At 50.1% G+C, this 15363-nt stretch overlaps 1 protein-coding gene across 1 annotated transcript; it reads right to left on the bottom strand.

Moving 5' to 3' along the window:
* Positions 1 to 381: 381 nt before the first annotated feature.
* Positions 382 to 15257, bottom strand: LOC117459938 (nuclear GTPase SLIP-GC-like). Its single transcript, XM_034101108.2, has 6 exons — positions 15228 to 15257; positions 2802 to 3037; positions 2132 to 2339; positions 1877 to 2052; positions 1378 to 1471; positions 382 to 646 (listed from the first exon to the last, which is right to left on the bottom strand). Exons 1-6 carry the CDS (start codon positions 15240 to 15242, stop codon positions 641 to 643), a joined length of 735 nt encoding a protein of 244 aa, XP_033956999.1. The 5' UTR covers positions 15243 to 15257; the 3' UTR covers positions 382 to 640.
* Between the last annotated feature and the right edge of the window lie 106 nt (positions 15258 to 15363).

Raw genomic sequence — 15363 nt, 5'->3', positions numbered from 1 at the left:
TTCTTGTCTTGTATCTATATCTACGCCGGGATCCGGAGTTGAGGCTGATCCTCTTGCTGTAGTCCTGTGTCTTGGATCCTCTATCCTGAGTTCTGGATTAAGTCGTGGACTTCGGGTCGTGGCTGAACCTGTCTCTGCGGTCCTGCCTTGGGTCTCGTCATGCTGCTTCCCTGATGGCTCCCACAGGACTGTAGCTGACATCCTCGTCGATTCATCTTCTCATTACAGACACATGCATTTCCTAACATTCGGTCTATATGCTGTAAAATGTATTATCTCTTGGATTTACACACGGCATCTATTGCAGTCTGTCCGTCCTGGAGAGGGATCCCTCCTCTGTTGCTCTCCCTGAGGTTTCTCCCATGTTCCCCTTAAACTGTGGGGTTTCTCTGGAAGTGTTTCCTTGTACGATGTGAGGGTCTAAGGATAGAGGGTCTGAGGACAGAGGGTCTAAGGACAGAGGGTCTGAGGACAGAGGGTCTAAGGACAGAGGGTCTAAGGTCTAATTTCAAAATACTGCTGCTGGTTTATAAAGCACTGAATGGTTTAGGCCCAAAATACATGTCTGACCTCCTGCTAAATGATGAACCATCCAGATCTCTCAGGTCTTCAGGGACTGGTCAGCTTTCTGTCCCCAGAGTCAGAACTAAACATGGAGAAGCAGCGTTCAGTTATTATGCTCCAAATATCTGGAACAAACTCCCAGAAACCTGCAGGTCCGCTGCAACTCTGACTACTTTTAAATCCAGGCTGAAGACTTTTCTTTTTGCCGCTGCTTTTAATTGGACTATTCATATCTTAGACTGCACTGTAACTTTTATCCATGTACTTTTTCCTTTTAATGTTTATTTTATTAGCTTTTATTTTTTAATGCTTAATGTCTTTAATTTTTTGTAAAGCACTTTGAATTGCCTTGCGTTGAAAAGTGCTATATAAATAAACTTGCCTTGTCTTGCCTAAGGACAGAGGGTCTGAGGACAGAGGGTATAAGGACAGAGGGTCTGAGGACAGAGGGTCTAAGGACAGAGGGTCTAAGGACAGAGGGTCTGAGGACAGAGGGTATGAGGACAGAGGGTCCGAGGACAGAGGGTCTAAGGACAGAGGGTCTAAGGACAGAGGGTGTCGTTTTTCTCATACTGATATTCTGAACAATCTGTGCTGTTGTATTTGCTGTAAAGTGTCTCTACTGTAGGCTAATTTTATTATATGTACAGCACTTTGGCTCCACCAAACATCGTTTATAAATGTGCTATAAATAAAAAACTTGATTTGAAACATTCCTCACTGAATTGTTTCTACAAAAATAAAGGGTTTCGATATCAAAGCAGGTTTGCCGTTTTGGACAATATTTGTGTTTTTGTATTCAATATAACTCACCTTAACGTCTTTCAGTTTGCTGAATTCTGCCTTCACGTCTATCTTGGCTTGCTCGTTTTGTTTTAGTATCAGAGCACGAACATCAGCTGCTGACCTATATGAAAAGATTTGTATTTGAAGAATGACATGAACTGCATATACATTGCAGGATATTATATCACTACGCATCTCCATCTTGCTTTCAATGACCAATGATCACATGGAGTAGCTTCATCCAGCATCACAAAGTGTTTGTGATGCAACAACATTAGGACAGAAAGAAATGGCTGAGATGTTGAGGAATCAAGACACACATGCAGACATGTTAGAAACACGGATACTGTTGTGATCGTGAATACCCTGGTTTCTCCCTGAATACCATCCAAACCAGGATACTGATGTGCCTGTAAGCGTAATCAATGTTTCCATGGTTTCTCCTCTTGGCCATCTCCGTCTCAAGCGTCAGTGTCTAAATTGGATGGTACATTTAACTGTACTTTTGGCATCTGAAACCACTTACTGATCATCTGAACCTCCAAGACTATCAGACTTGGTGCAGATCAAATGAATCTGCTGACACTCGCCACCATTTCCCATGAGGCTGCAGGATTCTTCCAGGACCGCCCAGGACTCTTTTTCAGAAGCTGCTCGATTGGTCTCAGCCACAATCCACACAGTAGAACAACTTCCAACAACCTGGAGGGGAATACAGCAAATAATAATGGTTCGATTGTCAGTGTTCCACAATGATCCGCATTGCGTGTGGATAAATCACCTTTTTCCACATCGGGTCTCTGCTCTTGTTACGATCCCGGTTTCCAGGAAGATCCACAAGTGTGACGTGCCGGAGAAGACCCTTCTTCGGCACCCTGACAGTCACACACTTCACCAGTGGCCAATAGCACTTCTTCCCGCCTCTAGTCCTCTTCCTCTTTTGACTCACTTCCAGTGTATTTGACCAATTCTGCAGACAAGTCTTCAGCCTAAAATAAATAATAAAACAAGAGGCAATGCAAGGCCATTTATTTTACATGAACAAACTTTCACTTTAAATTGCTTTAAAATAACATTAAAAGTACATTTGAAACCCTATCACTGAAACAACAACATCTGAATTCAATCAAAACGTAGCAAACCGTACGTTTATATTTGAGTAATGGGGAACAATTAGGTTTAACATTTTTAACATGATTTCAAAAGTAAAGCTGGTAGTGCCTTAAATATCTAGGTTGTTGCAAGCAAGTTAGTTAGTTCCTGGTAGACATGTTCCTTCCTATGATGCATAACGTAGAAAGGTTTTGTAGTTATTGTTATTAGAGCCCAGATAGATCAAGCCCATTCTTCTGAGTACATACCGGATTTACGTTGGCATTTGGTGTCTATCGTGAAACTACACCAACCAAGAGTTAGTTTTATGAAATGATATAAGTTGTAGTCTTACTTACTGTATCCCTTGTAAAAGTCTTACTCTTGGAATTGAGACATTCAGGAGTTTCTCTGAAGTATTCTTTATCCATGAGGTTATCAGGAGAGTTGTTTTTCTCCATACAGCGCTGACAGCGTTTCCACCTTTATATATACAGTCTATGGTTTCAACACTGTCTTGATCATCTTCCTCTTTTTCCTGATCTTCATCATCACCAAGGAAATGAGACAAGGTCCACAACTCCTCTTCCCACTCCTAAACAAAATAATTGTTATTATATGATATTATTATGGCATATATTAAGTATACACTTACCTTGACTTTTATCATACTACTCTCCCGCTGCACACTTTTTTTTACTTTAAATGATCAGTTACCTCATGCTATTTGTGTTATTATGTGTTACGCTCCTCGTAAAGAGACTCAAAACTTGAACCCGCTATGCAGAACACTTGGGACGGAGACTTAGGTGTAGTGTCAAAAAAACTAGATTTATTTACGTTCCTCAAAAAACAGGCAGGAGACAAAGTAGACTCTCAACAGAGTGGGAAGAACGTGGAGCAGGGATGAGACGGAGGTTGGGCTGGACGTGGCAGGCAGGACGGAATGGAATATGGAGTATCTGGAACAGGCACAAAACAGAACAGGATTAGTATAGGAAAAATTCCAACTGGAAGAGTAAACAAAAAGACTAGCAATACTAGTCAGCCGGAACTGGAGTTTACCACTGTGAGTATACGAAGAACTGGCGAAGTCTGATGATCGAACCGGAGTTTTAAGCAGCAGCAGGTGAGTGGTGTTAATCAGTGATGATGAGAAACATAGGAGCGGAGGTGAGTTGGCGGAAAACGGAAAGTAGGTCAACCACGCCCAGCCAGGAAGACAGACAAACAGATAGACAAACAAACAGAAAAAAGGAGAAGGAGATACTGCAATTCCTCACAGTACCCCCCCCTCAATGGGAGACATCTGGCGACCACCAGGCTTGTTTGGATGATTGCAGGGTGATTGTCGATGATACGGGCGGGAGGAGGGGGTAAGGCCGGAGGGCTGAGACACGTGGAAAGTGGGGTGAATTCTCAGAGCTCTGGGAAGATTCAACCGAACTACGGAAGGGTTAATGATCCTTAGGATGGGAAAAGGACCAATGAAGCGTGGGGAAAGCTTCTTGGACTCAGAGATGAGAGGAATGTTGCGGGAGGACAACCAGACTGACTGGCCTGGGACGTATAGAGGAGCTGCCTTTCTGTGACGGTTGGCTGATCGCTGGTTCCGTGCCGAAGTCTGGAGAAGGGCAGATCGTGTATCTCTCCAGATCTTCTGACAGCGACGCACATGCTGCTGGACTGAGGGAACTGCCAAGTCTCGCTCCTCTTCGGGGAACAGGGGCGGCTGGTACCCCAATGAAGCCTCAAAGGGGGAGAGACCAGTAGCGGAGCAGGTAAGAGCGTTGTGGGAGTACTCAACCCAGGAGAGATGAGAGCTCCAAGTAGAGGGGTTTCGGTCGGTGATGCAGCAGAGAGCTGACTCCAGGTCCTGATTAGTTCGTTCTGTTTGGCTGTTTGATTGGGGGTGATATCCAGAAGTCAGGCTGACTGAGGCTCCCAGGGATTGACAAAACTCCCTCCAAACTCGAGAGGTGAACTGGGGACCGCGGTCTGAGACAATGTCGGCAGGGATACCATGTAACCGGAAAACATGTTCTGTGAGGAGTTGGGAGGTCTCCAGGGCTGACGGGAGTTTTGGAAGAGCAACGAAGTGAGCTGACTTGGAAAACCGGTCTACTACAGTGAGGATTGTGGTGTTGCCCTGGGAGGGGGGCAGGCCGGTAACAAAATCTAGTGCGATGTGTGACCAGGGACGACTAGGGATAGGAAGGGGCTGGAGAAACCCTGCAGGAGACTGGTGGGAGGACTTACTCCTAGCACACGTGGGACAGGCAGAAACGTACTCCAGAGTGTCCCTGTTGATCGTTGGCCACCAGAAATGTCTCTTCAGGAAAGAAAGAGTGCGGTTTACTCCGGGATGGATTGAGAACCGGGAATTGTGGACCCACTGTAGAACCTTGGAGCGGGCAGCATCAGGAACAAACCGACGGTTCGGAGGACCATTGCCTGGATCTGGTTGCTCTCTCAATGCCTCCAGGATGGTGTTATTAATCTCCCAAGAGAGGGCGCCTACTACACAACTCTTGGGAAGGATTGAAGCATCTGGAGGATCAGGAGAGTCAGGAGAGTATAGCCTAGACAGAGCATCAGGCTTTACATTTCTGGAGCCAGGGCGGAAGGTGAGGCAAAAGTCGAAGCGACAGAAGAACAGAGCCCATCTGGCCTGTCGGGAATTCAGTCGCTTCGCCGACTGGATGTAGGAGAGATTCTTGTGGTCCGTCCAGACCAGGAAAGGCTGCTTGCTGCCTTCGAGCCAGTGTCTCCACTCCTCTAGTGCCAACTTAACAGCCAGAAGCTCCCTGTTACCAACATCATAATTGCGCTCCGCAGGAGAGAGGCGACGTGAAAAAAAAGCACAGGGATGGAGGATGTTATCAGGACCAGCCATCTGAGACAAAACTGCTCCTACTCCAGTATCAGACGCGTCCACCTCCACAACAAACTGCTTCTCTGTGTCTGGCTGAATAAGGATGGGAGCTGAGGTGAACAAGGACTTGAGTTTAATGAAAGCTCTGTTAGCCTCTGGAGTCCAACAGAACGTGATGTTGACGGAGGTGAGTCTGGAGAGAGGTGCAGCTACCTTACTGAAGTTCCGGATGAAGCGACGGTAAAAGTTTGCAAATCCCAGAAACCTCTGGAGCTCCCTCCTTGTAGTTGGGACTGGCCACTCCACCACTGCCTTGATCTTTCCAGGGTCTGCCTCCACCTTGCCCTGACTGATGATGTAGCCCAGGAAGCTGATCCGGTTCTGGTGGAACTCGCACTTCTCCGCCTTAACATAGAGCTTGTTCTCCAGCAGTCTCTGTAGGACCGTGCGGACATGGTTCTCGTGTTCCTCCTGATTTCTGGAGAAAATCAGGATGTCATCTAAGTAGACAAAGACAAAGCGGTTAAGGAAGTCACGCAAGACATCATTGATCATAGACTGGAAAACTGCTGGGGCGTTAGTGAGACCAAAAGGCATGACCAGATATTCAAAATGGCCCAATGGAGTGTTAAACGCTGTCTTCCATTCATCCCCCTGGCGGATGCGGATCAGATGATAGGCATTTCGAAGGTCAAGCTTGGTGAACAGGGTTGCCTCTTGGAGAGGTTCAAAAGCTGAGGTGAGAAGGGGTAATGGGTACTTGTTCTTGACCGTGATATTGTTTAACCCCCGAAAGTCTATGCAAGGTCGTAGCGACTTATCCTTCTTGCCTACAAAGAAGAACCCGGCACCCACAGGAGAAGAGGAGGGACGAATAATACCAGCAGCCACAGAGTCCGTGATATAAAGCTCCATAGCCTCCCTCTCAGGACGGGACAGATTGTAGAGGCGGCTGGAGGGTAGAGGAGCTCCAGAGAGCAGATCAATAGGGCAATCGTAGGGTCGGTGGGGAGGAAGAGAGAGAGCCCTCTCTTTGCTGAAGACCCTACGCAGGTCGTGGTAAGTAGTAGGAACACCAGTCAAATCTACAGATGCATCAGGGCAGACAACAGGATTTGGGGAAACAGAAGTTGAAGGTATGGCAGAACACAGGCAGTTAGCGAGACAGTGCTGATACCATTCAATAATCCTTCCCTTTGCCCAATCAATGTGTGGGTTGTGAGTACGTAGCCACGGGTAACCCAAAACCAGAGGTGTAGAAGGAGAGGATATTACCTTAAACTGGATACGTTCACGGTGGTTTCCGGAGGTGATTAAAGTCACAAGGGGTGACTGTGCTGTGACTGAGGAGATGATTTGTCCATTTAGAGCATAGGCAGTTAACGGTTCCTCTAGCGGCTCCAAGCAGAGTCCCAGCTGTTCAGCTAGCTCCTGGTCCAAAAAGCTATCCTCTGCACCAGAATCAATGAGAGCCTGGAGAGGCAATGTCATAGAACTAACACAGAGCTTGGCGGAAATAAGAAAACGAGTCAAGGATGGGGTTAGAGATGATTGCTGTGGACTCGTCAGGACCCCCAATCTTACTGACGAGCCTCCCAGTTTGGCCGTACTGGGCAGTTGGGAATGCTATGCCCAGTCTTTCCACAATACAGGCATTGGCCTGCACCTATCCGGCGCTGACGCTCCTCCAGAGAAAGTCTAGCACGACCCAGTTGCATGGGCTCCTCCTGAGAAGAGGTGCGCACACTGGACGACGGGGGAAAAGAGGGAGGTCTAGACACCGAGTGAGCAGAGTAGGAGGAAAAACTGGGCTTACTGAGTGAGGCTGGTGAATCCCTCCGTGTTCGCTCAGCTCGGCGCTCCCGCAGACGACCGTCCAAACGAGACACTAAGGAGATCAGCTCTGAGAGATCCGCTGGAACGTCTCGTGCTGCCAATTCGTCCCGAAGCTGGTCCCTTAATCCTCTTAAAAACACCGCCTTGAGAGCCGCCTCGTCCCATCGAGCCTCTGCAGCGAGTGTGTGAAACTCGATGGAGTAATCAGCCACTGTCCGGCTTCCTTGTTGCAGGCTAAGCAGCTTATTCTCGGCGGAGCCAGAGGAGTTGGGATGATCAAAAACAGCTGAGAACCGATCAGAGAAGCCCTCAAAACGTAGAGTGTCAAAATCCACCGAAGAGTTTAAAGCCTCTGCCCAGGTTAAAGCTCTCCCGCGGAGCAACCCCAAAACAAAATTAATCCTTGTTGCTTCAGCAGCAAATGCAACAGGACGCTGGCGAAAAACCTTGTTACATTGGAACAAAAAACCTCTGCATTTCTCCACATCTCCGTGAAATGGCTCAGGATCGGTGATAGGAAAATCCTGGCGAGGAGGGAGCAAAGGGGCTGGACTGGGAGTAGCCTGAAATGCTACCGTCGAGGTAGTGAGAGCGGAGATCTGGCACGCCAACTCGGAGACATGATGAGCCATGGACCGGTTACTCTCCACCAACGCTCGGATGAGCTTTTCGTGTTCACCCAGGAGGGAGCCCTGACTAGACAGGGCATGAAGGATTGGGGTAGAATCCGCTCCGGATCCTGCAGGGTTCATTCTTGGCCAGTTCTTCTGTTACGCTCCTCGTAAAGAGACTCAAAACTTGAACCAGCTATGCAGAACACTTGGGACGGAGACTTAGGTGTAGTGTCAAAAAAACTAGATTTATTTACGTTCCTCAAAAAACAGGCAGGAGACAAAGTAGACTCTCAACAGAGTGGGAAGAACGTGGAGCAGGGATGAGACGGAGGTTGGGCTGGACGTGGCAGGCAGGACGGAATGGAATATGGAGTATCTGGAACAGGCACAAAACAGAACAGGATTGGTATAGGAAAAATTCCAACTGGAAGAGTAAACAAAAAGACTAGCAATACTAGTCAGCCGGAACTGGAGTTTACCACTGTGAGTATACGAAGAACTGGCGAAGTTTTAAGCAGCAGCAGGTGAGTGGTGGTAATCAGTGATGATGAGAAACAGGAGCGGAGGTGAGTTGGCGGAAAACGGAAAGTAGGTCAACCACGCCCAGCCAGGAAGACAGACAAACAGATAGACAAACAAACAGAAAAAAGGAGAAGGAGATACTGCAATTCCTCACATTATGTGTCATACATACCCTATATGTGATGCATCTGAATACTTATATGAGCATGTCAAATCATATAGGATAAAACAATATGCGAAACTTCAAATCAAGGTTACCTTTAAATGATCCATCATGACAGGAAAAGCACAAATCTGGCCACCATTTACATTGCCAAGGTATCAATTTGTATAAATTAAACCTACGTGAGTACCACGCAGACATTATGATAACGTTTAGTTCATTCTTTCACTTCATTTGTATTCTGTTCTAGAATAAAGTTGAATTGTATCAAACAGAGAATGAGGAGGTCAAATATAATAATAATAATAATAATAATAGATTTAATTTGTTAGTGCTTTTACAGGTGCTCAAAGACGCTTTACAGATATAGTGAAGGGAAAAGAAAAGGAAGGAATAACATATATATGGACATAAACGTGAGTGAAGTCTAATCTGACAGGACAGAGACACCTCTCAAACTACCTAAACTAGTTATAAATATGTTTATTTTTACTGTCTTTACAGACACTATCCGGATGACTATTGCGTGTGGACGGAAGCTTTTTTGCGATTGCGTTTGCGTTAATCCTATGCGTTTAGCCGTTTTAGTCCTCGTGTGGCCGGGGCCTAAGTTACATACCATTAACATACTCAACAAAAGCACAAGGAGGCTATTTCTAAGTTGCTTGCATCCTATTTTAAAGGCATTTCTTTTTATACTGCAACATTTTGATTCTATTAATTTTGTCTTTTTTATTGCACTTTGGCAGCAGATTCCTGAATAGCTTCAGATCTGAGTTGTCTTATTAGTAAGCCTAATTTATACTTTTGTAGCAACACTATTTTTATATAATGGCAAAGAAAGGGTTCAGTCTTTTCTTTTTTCCCTGTGTCATATGTGGCAGCACTGTTCAATGTTTCTTGAAAACATCACCCACTGTAGTATGTGACGTGTGAATAAACTCCAACTCTGTATCAACAACACTGTTGTGTAACTTCAGTTAGATATTTGTATGTGTGTAGATTAGAAAGAGGTAAGATAAAGGATCTGCAGTATTTTATGAAGTATTAATCGTACAAAGGTCAGTTTTATACAAGTAGAAGTGTGTATTTACCTGGTAGTAGGCTGTCAGTAATGGCTACGCCTCTCTATTTGGACTGGTAGATCTCGGCAGACTGGCAACTTTAAAAGTAGCTCTCGGTTCAAAAAAGGTTGGGCACCCCTGTTCTATTTCGTATATGGCTTCGCCCTCTAAGGCTATCGCTATTGGGTTATCCCTCTGCGCCCCCGCGCAGCACTGAAACACTTGTAGTCCACGCCCACCCGCCAGGTGGGCCCCGGTATAAATAGGAAGGTGGCCCGACAATCTGCTCCCTCTTTTCTTCAGCAACCAGCAGTACTGAAGCACGAGAAAAATCATGAGCAGCAATGATCGTATCCGCATGTGTCCTTCGTGCAATACAGGATATATCATGAGCTATGATTTACACCCGATATGCGCATCCTGCCTGGGGCCAGAGCACGCGGACGCGGCTCTCAGCCAGCAGATCGCATGTTCTCACTGTGTGCGTCTCCCATCATCCGACAGAAAGCAAAGGGCGGGCGCTCTAGCTGCTGCGGGTGAGGAGGACGACTGGCCCATCCAGAACAGGGACGACAACCTGTTTCTGGAGGCGAGTGGGGGGCAGGAGTCGGACGACTCCTACCCCGTCTCCCTCCATGGCTCGCCATTCGGCTCTCCCCTTCCCCCTTTTCCCCGGACGGGGGAGACGGGGTCGGAGCGAGAGTCAGAGGTGGCGGCCGAGCACGTGGTCCCCTTCTCCGTGTCCACGGCGCTACCGGCGTTGGGTGGCATTATGCTGGAGCTGCCGGAGATAATCGGCAAAGCAGCAGCATGCAGAGGCCTCCCCGTTCCCCGAGGACGGGAGAGGGTGCCTCTGGATGACATGGCCGGAGTATTTTCCCGGGTTCAGATGAGCAGCATTGACCCGATCTGGCCGCGCTTCCCCGCCATTAGGCGTTACCAGGAAGGGGCAGCGGCGAACCCGAGGACCTTAAGGGCTCCGGTGGCCACCTTTGTTCCCTTCACTATGGTGGAGGGGTTCACAGGCGAGGTTTTTCCAACCACACTCGCTCTGGAACCGAGCTTAACGGCGTTTTTCGGGGTTAGACAGGCCAACTTGGTCGCCGGACGGCGCCCTATGTTGGCCACCCCCAAAGACCAGTATGTCGCCCGCCAGGCTGACCGGGCGCACCAGTGTGCGTTCCAGGCGTCGGCAGCAGCGAACAACATCGCGTTGCTGACCAACTCGGTGGTGACGTTGGTCGAACGGTCCACCACCGTAGCTCCAGAGGAGGCAGAGGAGATCGCTGAGGCGGCCAGCACGGCACTCACGCTGTGCGCAGCCGTGGCAGTCTCCCAGGCTAGAATCACGGCCTGGATGACTCAGATCCAGCGCCACCTTTGGTTGCAGCAGGCAGCGGTGACAGAGCCAGCCAGGAAGGTTCTGCTGGACGCTCCGATCAGCTCGGACGGGCTGTTCGGACCCCAGTTCCTGGCCATGGTCGAGTCCATGAAGGCGGCATCGGCGCAAGCGGAGGACATCCGCCAGCACGTCAGCTGGCTCCAGCCAGCGGGGAAGCCGCAACGGCTCCAGCGGCAGCAGGAGCAGCCAACCCAGCCACAGCGGCAGACGGACAGACACGCACAACAGCCGAGGCGTTAGCCGAGGCGTCAGACTCGTCCGTCAGCGGCGGCGGGGGCACCGTCCCGTGCCTCCAGGGCACCGTCCCGCGCCTCCGGCCCCCCACCAGAGAGGGGGGGGCAAGAAGGGAGTGAGGTACTCCCGTTCGGCGTCTGCTCCACGAGAGCCGCCGAAGAAGCAAAGCGGTTTGGGGGGGAGTGTGAAGGAAATAAAAAAAGATTATTTCCCAACATGTTGTCTGAGTCATCAGTTACAAATGTATTTCACATATCCTCCACCCTGGGTGAACCAGCTGCCTATGACCTATCGGTTAATAGCCAGCAGAGTTCGTTACAAAAGCCTGCACTATTTAATCTATCGATTAATAAGCTGCGGAGCACAGTAACTACACCAGCTGCCTCCAATCTGTTGATTAGTAGGCAGCAGGAGTCGCTGCAGAGGTCTGATGGTTATGACTTTTCGGTTATTAAACCACAGACCTCGCGGCATTCCTCTGTCCGAGATATGCCACCTACACACGGTCACAATAAGCCCATGAGCGCCGTGGTAACGCCTCATGTGGATATCACTGCACACACCCCCATCCATCCTCTGAGCGTGATGAGAGGCGGAGTGAAATGCAGCGTGTGGAGGTTTCCTCACAGCCCTTTCGCTCTAGGCCCACCTTGGGTTGCCTCACGGGCAGCGGCGGCGAGGGCTTTGGCGTGGCTCGTCGTCATGACAACCACAACACATCTCGAGCATGTGCGCCCGCTCTCAGAGTGTTTCTCGGAGTGGCAGCGCGTGTGTCTGATGGACAGATGGATTAGCAGGCTGATCAGCAGAGGGTACACCCTGCAGTTCGCCTCTCCCCCCCCACAGTTCAACGGGATACAGATGACATGCCTAACATCCCGAGAACAGTGTCTTGCGCTCCAAGCAGAGCTACGGGAATTCCTGTTGAAAGAGGCTATTTCCAGGGTTCCCCGGGAGGAAGAAAATCAGGGGTATTACTCCCGCTATTTTCTTATCCCGAAAAAGACGGGGGGAATGAGACCCATCCTCGACCTGTCAGCTTTCAACAAGGCAATAATGAAGAGGCCTTTTCACATGCTGACGGTCAAAAAGGTGCTAGAGTGTGTTCACCAGGGAGACTGGTTCACCTCTATAGACCTAAAGGATGCTTACTTCCATGTACCCATCATCCCGCAACACAGGAAATTCCTGCGGTTTTCATTCCAGGGAATATCGTACCAGTACAACCGTCTGCCGTTCGGTTATTCCCTGGCTCCTCGCACTTTTTCAAAGTGTGTAGAGACGGCGCTACGGCCGCTACACAGAGGAGGGATGAGAGTACTATTTTACCTGGACGACCTGCCGCTGCTGGCTCGCTCCAGGGAGGAAGCAGCTTTACAGACGGTACAACTCATATCGCATCTGTCAAAGCTGGGTTTCATAATGAACTGGAAAAAGAGCTGTCCTCTTCCCTCCCAGAGTATTATTTACCTGGGAGTGGAATTGAATTCAGCCCGCATGAGAGCACGACTCTCACGGCAGAGAGTGGAGAAGCTGACAGCTCTCCTTCAACGTGTCATACCACGCAGCGTGGTGATGTCACTCTCCGTGATGCGGCTGCTCGGCATGATGGCAGCAGGTCACGGGGTGATTCCCCTGGTTCTCCTGCACATGAGGAGACTGCAGAGGTGGTTCATCAGCCTGCGCATCGACCCCGTACGACAGAAGAGGCGCATGGTGGTCATCCCTCTGTCCGTGGGTTCAGACTTAATCTACTGGAAAAGTCCCCACGTCCTGTCAGAGGGGGTTCCCCTGGGCAGAGTTACGTCACACACCTCGGTGTTCACAGACACATCTCTCTCAGGGTGGGGAGGAACGTGCATGACGCAGGCAGTGGGAGGACAGTGGCCGGCTCACATGTCTTTCCACATAAATGTGCTGGAATTAATCTCCGTACGGAGAGTAATTCAACATTTTGCCCCGTTGCTGCGGAATCAGCATGTGTTGATTCGCACAGACAACAGAGCCGCAGCAGCCTACATCAATCGCCAGGGAGGTGTACACACAGCGCAGCTCCTGAACACAGCCAGGCGGCTGTTGATCTGAGCGCGCGCACACGTGCTCTCCATCAGAGCACTGTATGTGCCCGGAGAGCTGAACAAAGGGGCAGACCTCATGTCCCGAGGAGGTCCTCGCCAGGGAGACTGGAGCCTCCATCCCGAGCTGATCGCCCAGGTTTGGAGCCGGTTCGGGAGGGCGGAGGTGGATCTATTCGCCGCACGCGGGAACGCGCAATGCGCGCTCTGGTTCTCCCTGTCAGCGCGGGACCACCCCCCTCTGGCCCAAGGGACGGATGTACGCCTTCCCCCCAGTCCCGCTGATTCCTCGGCTCCTGGACCGAGTACAGGAGGAGCGGCTGTCAGTGATCCTAATTGCCCCGGAACGCACGGGAGCTTCCTGGTTTCCATGCCTACAGCGTACGCTGTCAGGCAGGCCATGGGAGATCCCGTGGCGGGGGGACGCTCTCTCACAGGTGGAGGGAGCGATCTACAGTCACCCAGTGATAGGCCAGCCCTTATGGGCATGGCCCCTGAGCGGGAACACTTAGAGAGGTGGGGTCTCTCTCAAGATGTTGTACGCACCATTCAGGGAGCCAGGGCCGTGTCTACCAGAGCGTCCTACACAGCCAAGTGGGCAGCGTTTATCGGCTCTCTTTGTGGCCCCGTCATGCCTCCGGATCCAAGGGGATGGCAGTTCGGCTGTGTTATGCCCTAACCCAGCCTTTATGCCAAAGGTCATCACAAGCTCTTTTAGGTCAAGAGTGATCACCCTGGACGGGTTTTTTCCGCCTCCTCATAAAACGGATGAAGAAGCCACATCTCATCTCCTCTGTCCGGTGCGCACACTGGCCTGCTATGTGGCGCGCACGGCGGCATGGTGCCGTTCTCAGCGCCTGTTTGTGCATTATAGAGAGCGCTCGATCGGGCAACCTCTGTCTGCACAACGGCTGTCACACTGGCTGTGTGAGGCGGTGGCACAGGCATATGTCTCCTCGGGGGTGGATCCCCCGGAGAATATCAAAGCGCACTCCACCAGAGGAATTTCCACCTCCACGGCGTTGCACGGAGGAATGTCAGTGGAAGATATTTGCACGGCTGCATCTTGGTCTTCCCCCTGTTCATTTATTCAATGTTATTTGAGGGATGTCTCCCTTTCCTCTATGACGCACCCTGTACTGGGTGTCCTGTCAGAGTGAGTGACGTCAGGGAGCCAGCGGTGCGCCTCTCTCCTGGCTCTCGGCACGCGGAGAGCGGCCCTTTTTTCCCCTCGTATGAGAGGGATGTTCCTTTTACTCTGACACACTTCGTACGGAGTGCCTGATCAGAGTGAGTGACGTCAGGGATCCAGCTGAGCGCTCTCCTACCTGTCTGACACGCAGAGAGCAGCTGTTCCCCCTCTATGATCGCAGGATAAGGTGGGACCTTCGTCTCTACTTTCTCACAGCGGCCGGTATGTATTGTTCCCAGCCTTCACCCCGTCGGGAAGATAGGCATGTTTTGCTATGTTCCAGGGACGGTGATGCGCCATTACGCATGGCACAACAGGCAGGGGGTGTTATTGAGCAGGTGTGTCTGTGCTTCTAGTGCCGGGCGGACCCAGTGGGGCGCAGACTACATCATGCTTCGCCCTTAACCCAATAGCGATAGCCTTAGAGGGCGAAGCCATATACGAAATAGCCTGGGGTTACCTACTGTAACCCAGCTTCTATGAGTAATGGCGCAGCCCTCTAAGCGCTGGGCCCCACTGGCTCTACGAATAGCTGAAGAAAAGTTATATTGTATGGGAGTAGATTGTCGGGCCACCTTCCTATTTATACCGGAAGGAGGCCCGAGGGTGGGGCCCACCTGGCGGGTGGGCGTGGACTACAAGTGTTTCAGTGCTGCGCGGGGGCGCAGAGGGATAACCCAATAGCGATAGCCTTAGAGGGCTGCGCCATTACTCATAGAAGCTGGGTTACAGTTAGGTAACCCCAGTTCTAATGCCTTTTCGTTGTTTTTACGAACGCCCAAAACACACTTATATATTTATAACTCACCTTTTGTTCTTCCATTTGCAATATGGTTTCCTCTTGGACCCCTCTGGCGCGCAGAAATTCACTCGTCCTCCATTGTTGCCTACTGCAATGTGTAAGTCTCTCACTGAAGCTGGTTCTACAGTTACCGGTATTTCTG

Source organism: Pseudochaenichthys georgianus, chromosome 15 (assembly GCF_902827115.2).
Source record: "Pseudochaenichthys georgianus chromosome 15, fPseGeo1.2, whole genome shotgun sequence".
Classification (NCBI taxonomy): domain Eukaryota; kingdom Metazoa; phylum Chordata; class Actinopteri; order Perciformes; family Channichthyidae; genus Pseudochaenichthys; species Pseudochaenichthys georgianus.
This window is presented reverse-complemented; position numbering and strand designations above follow the sequence as displayed.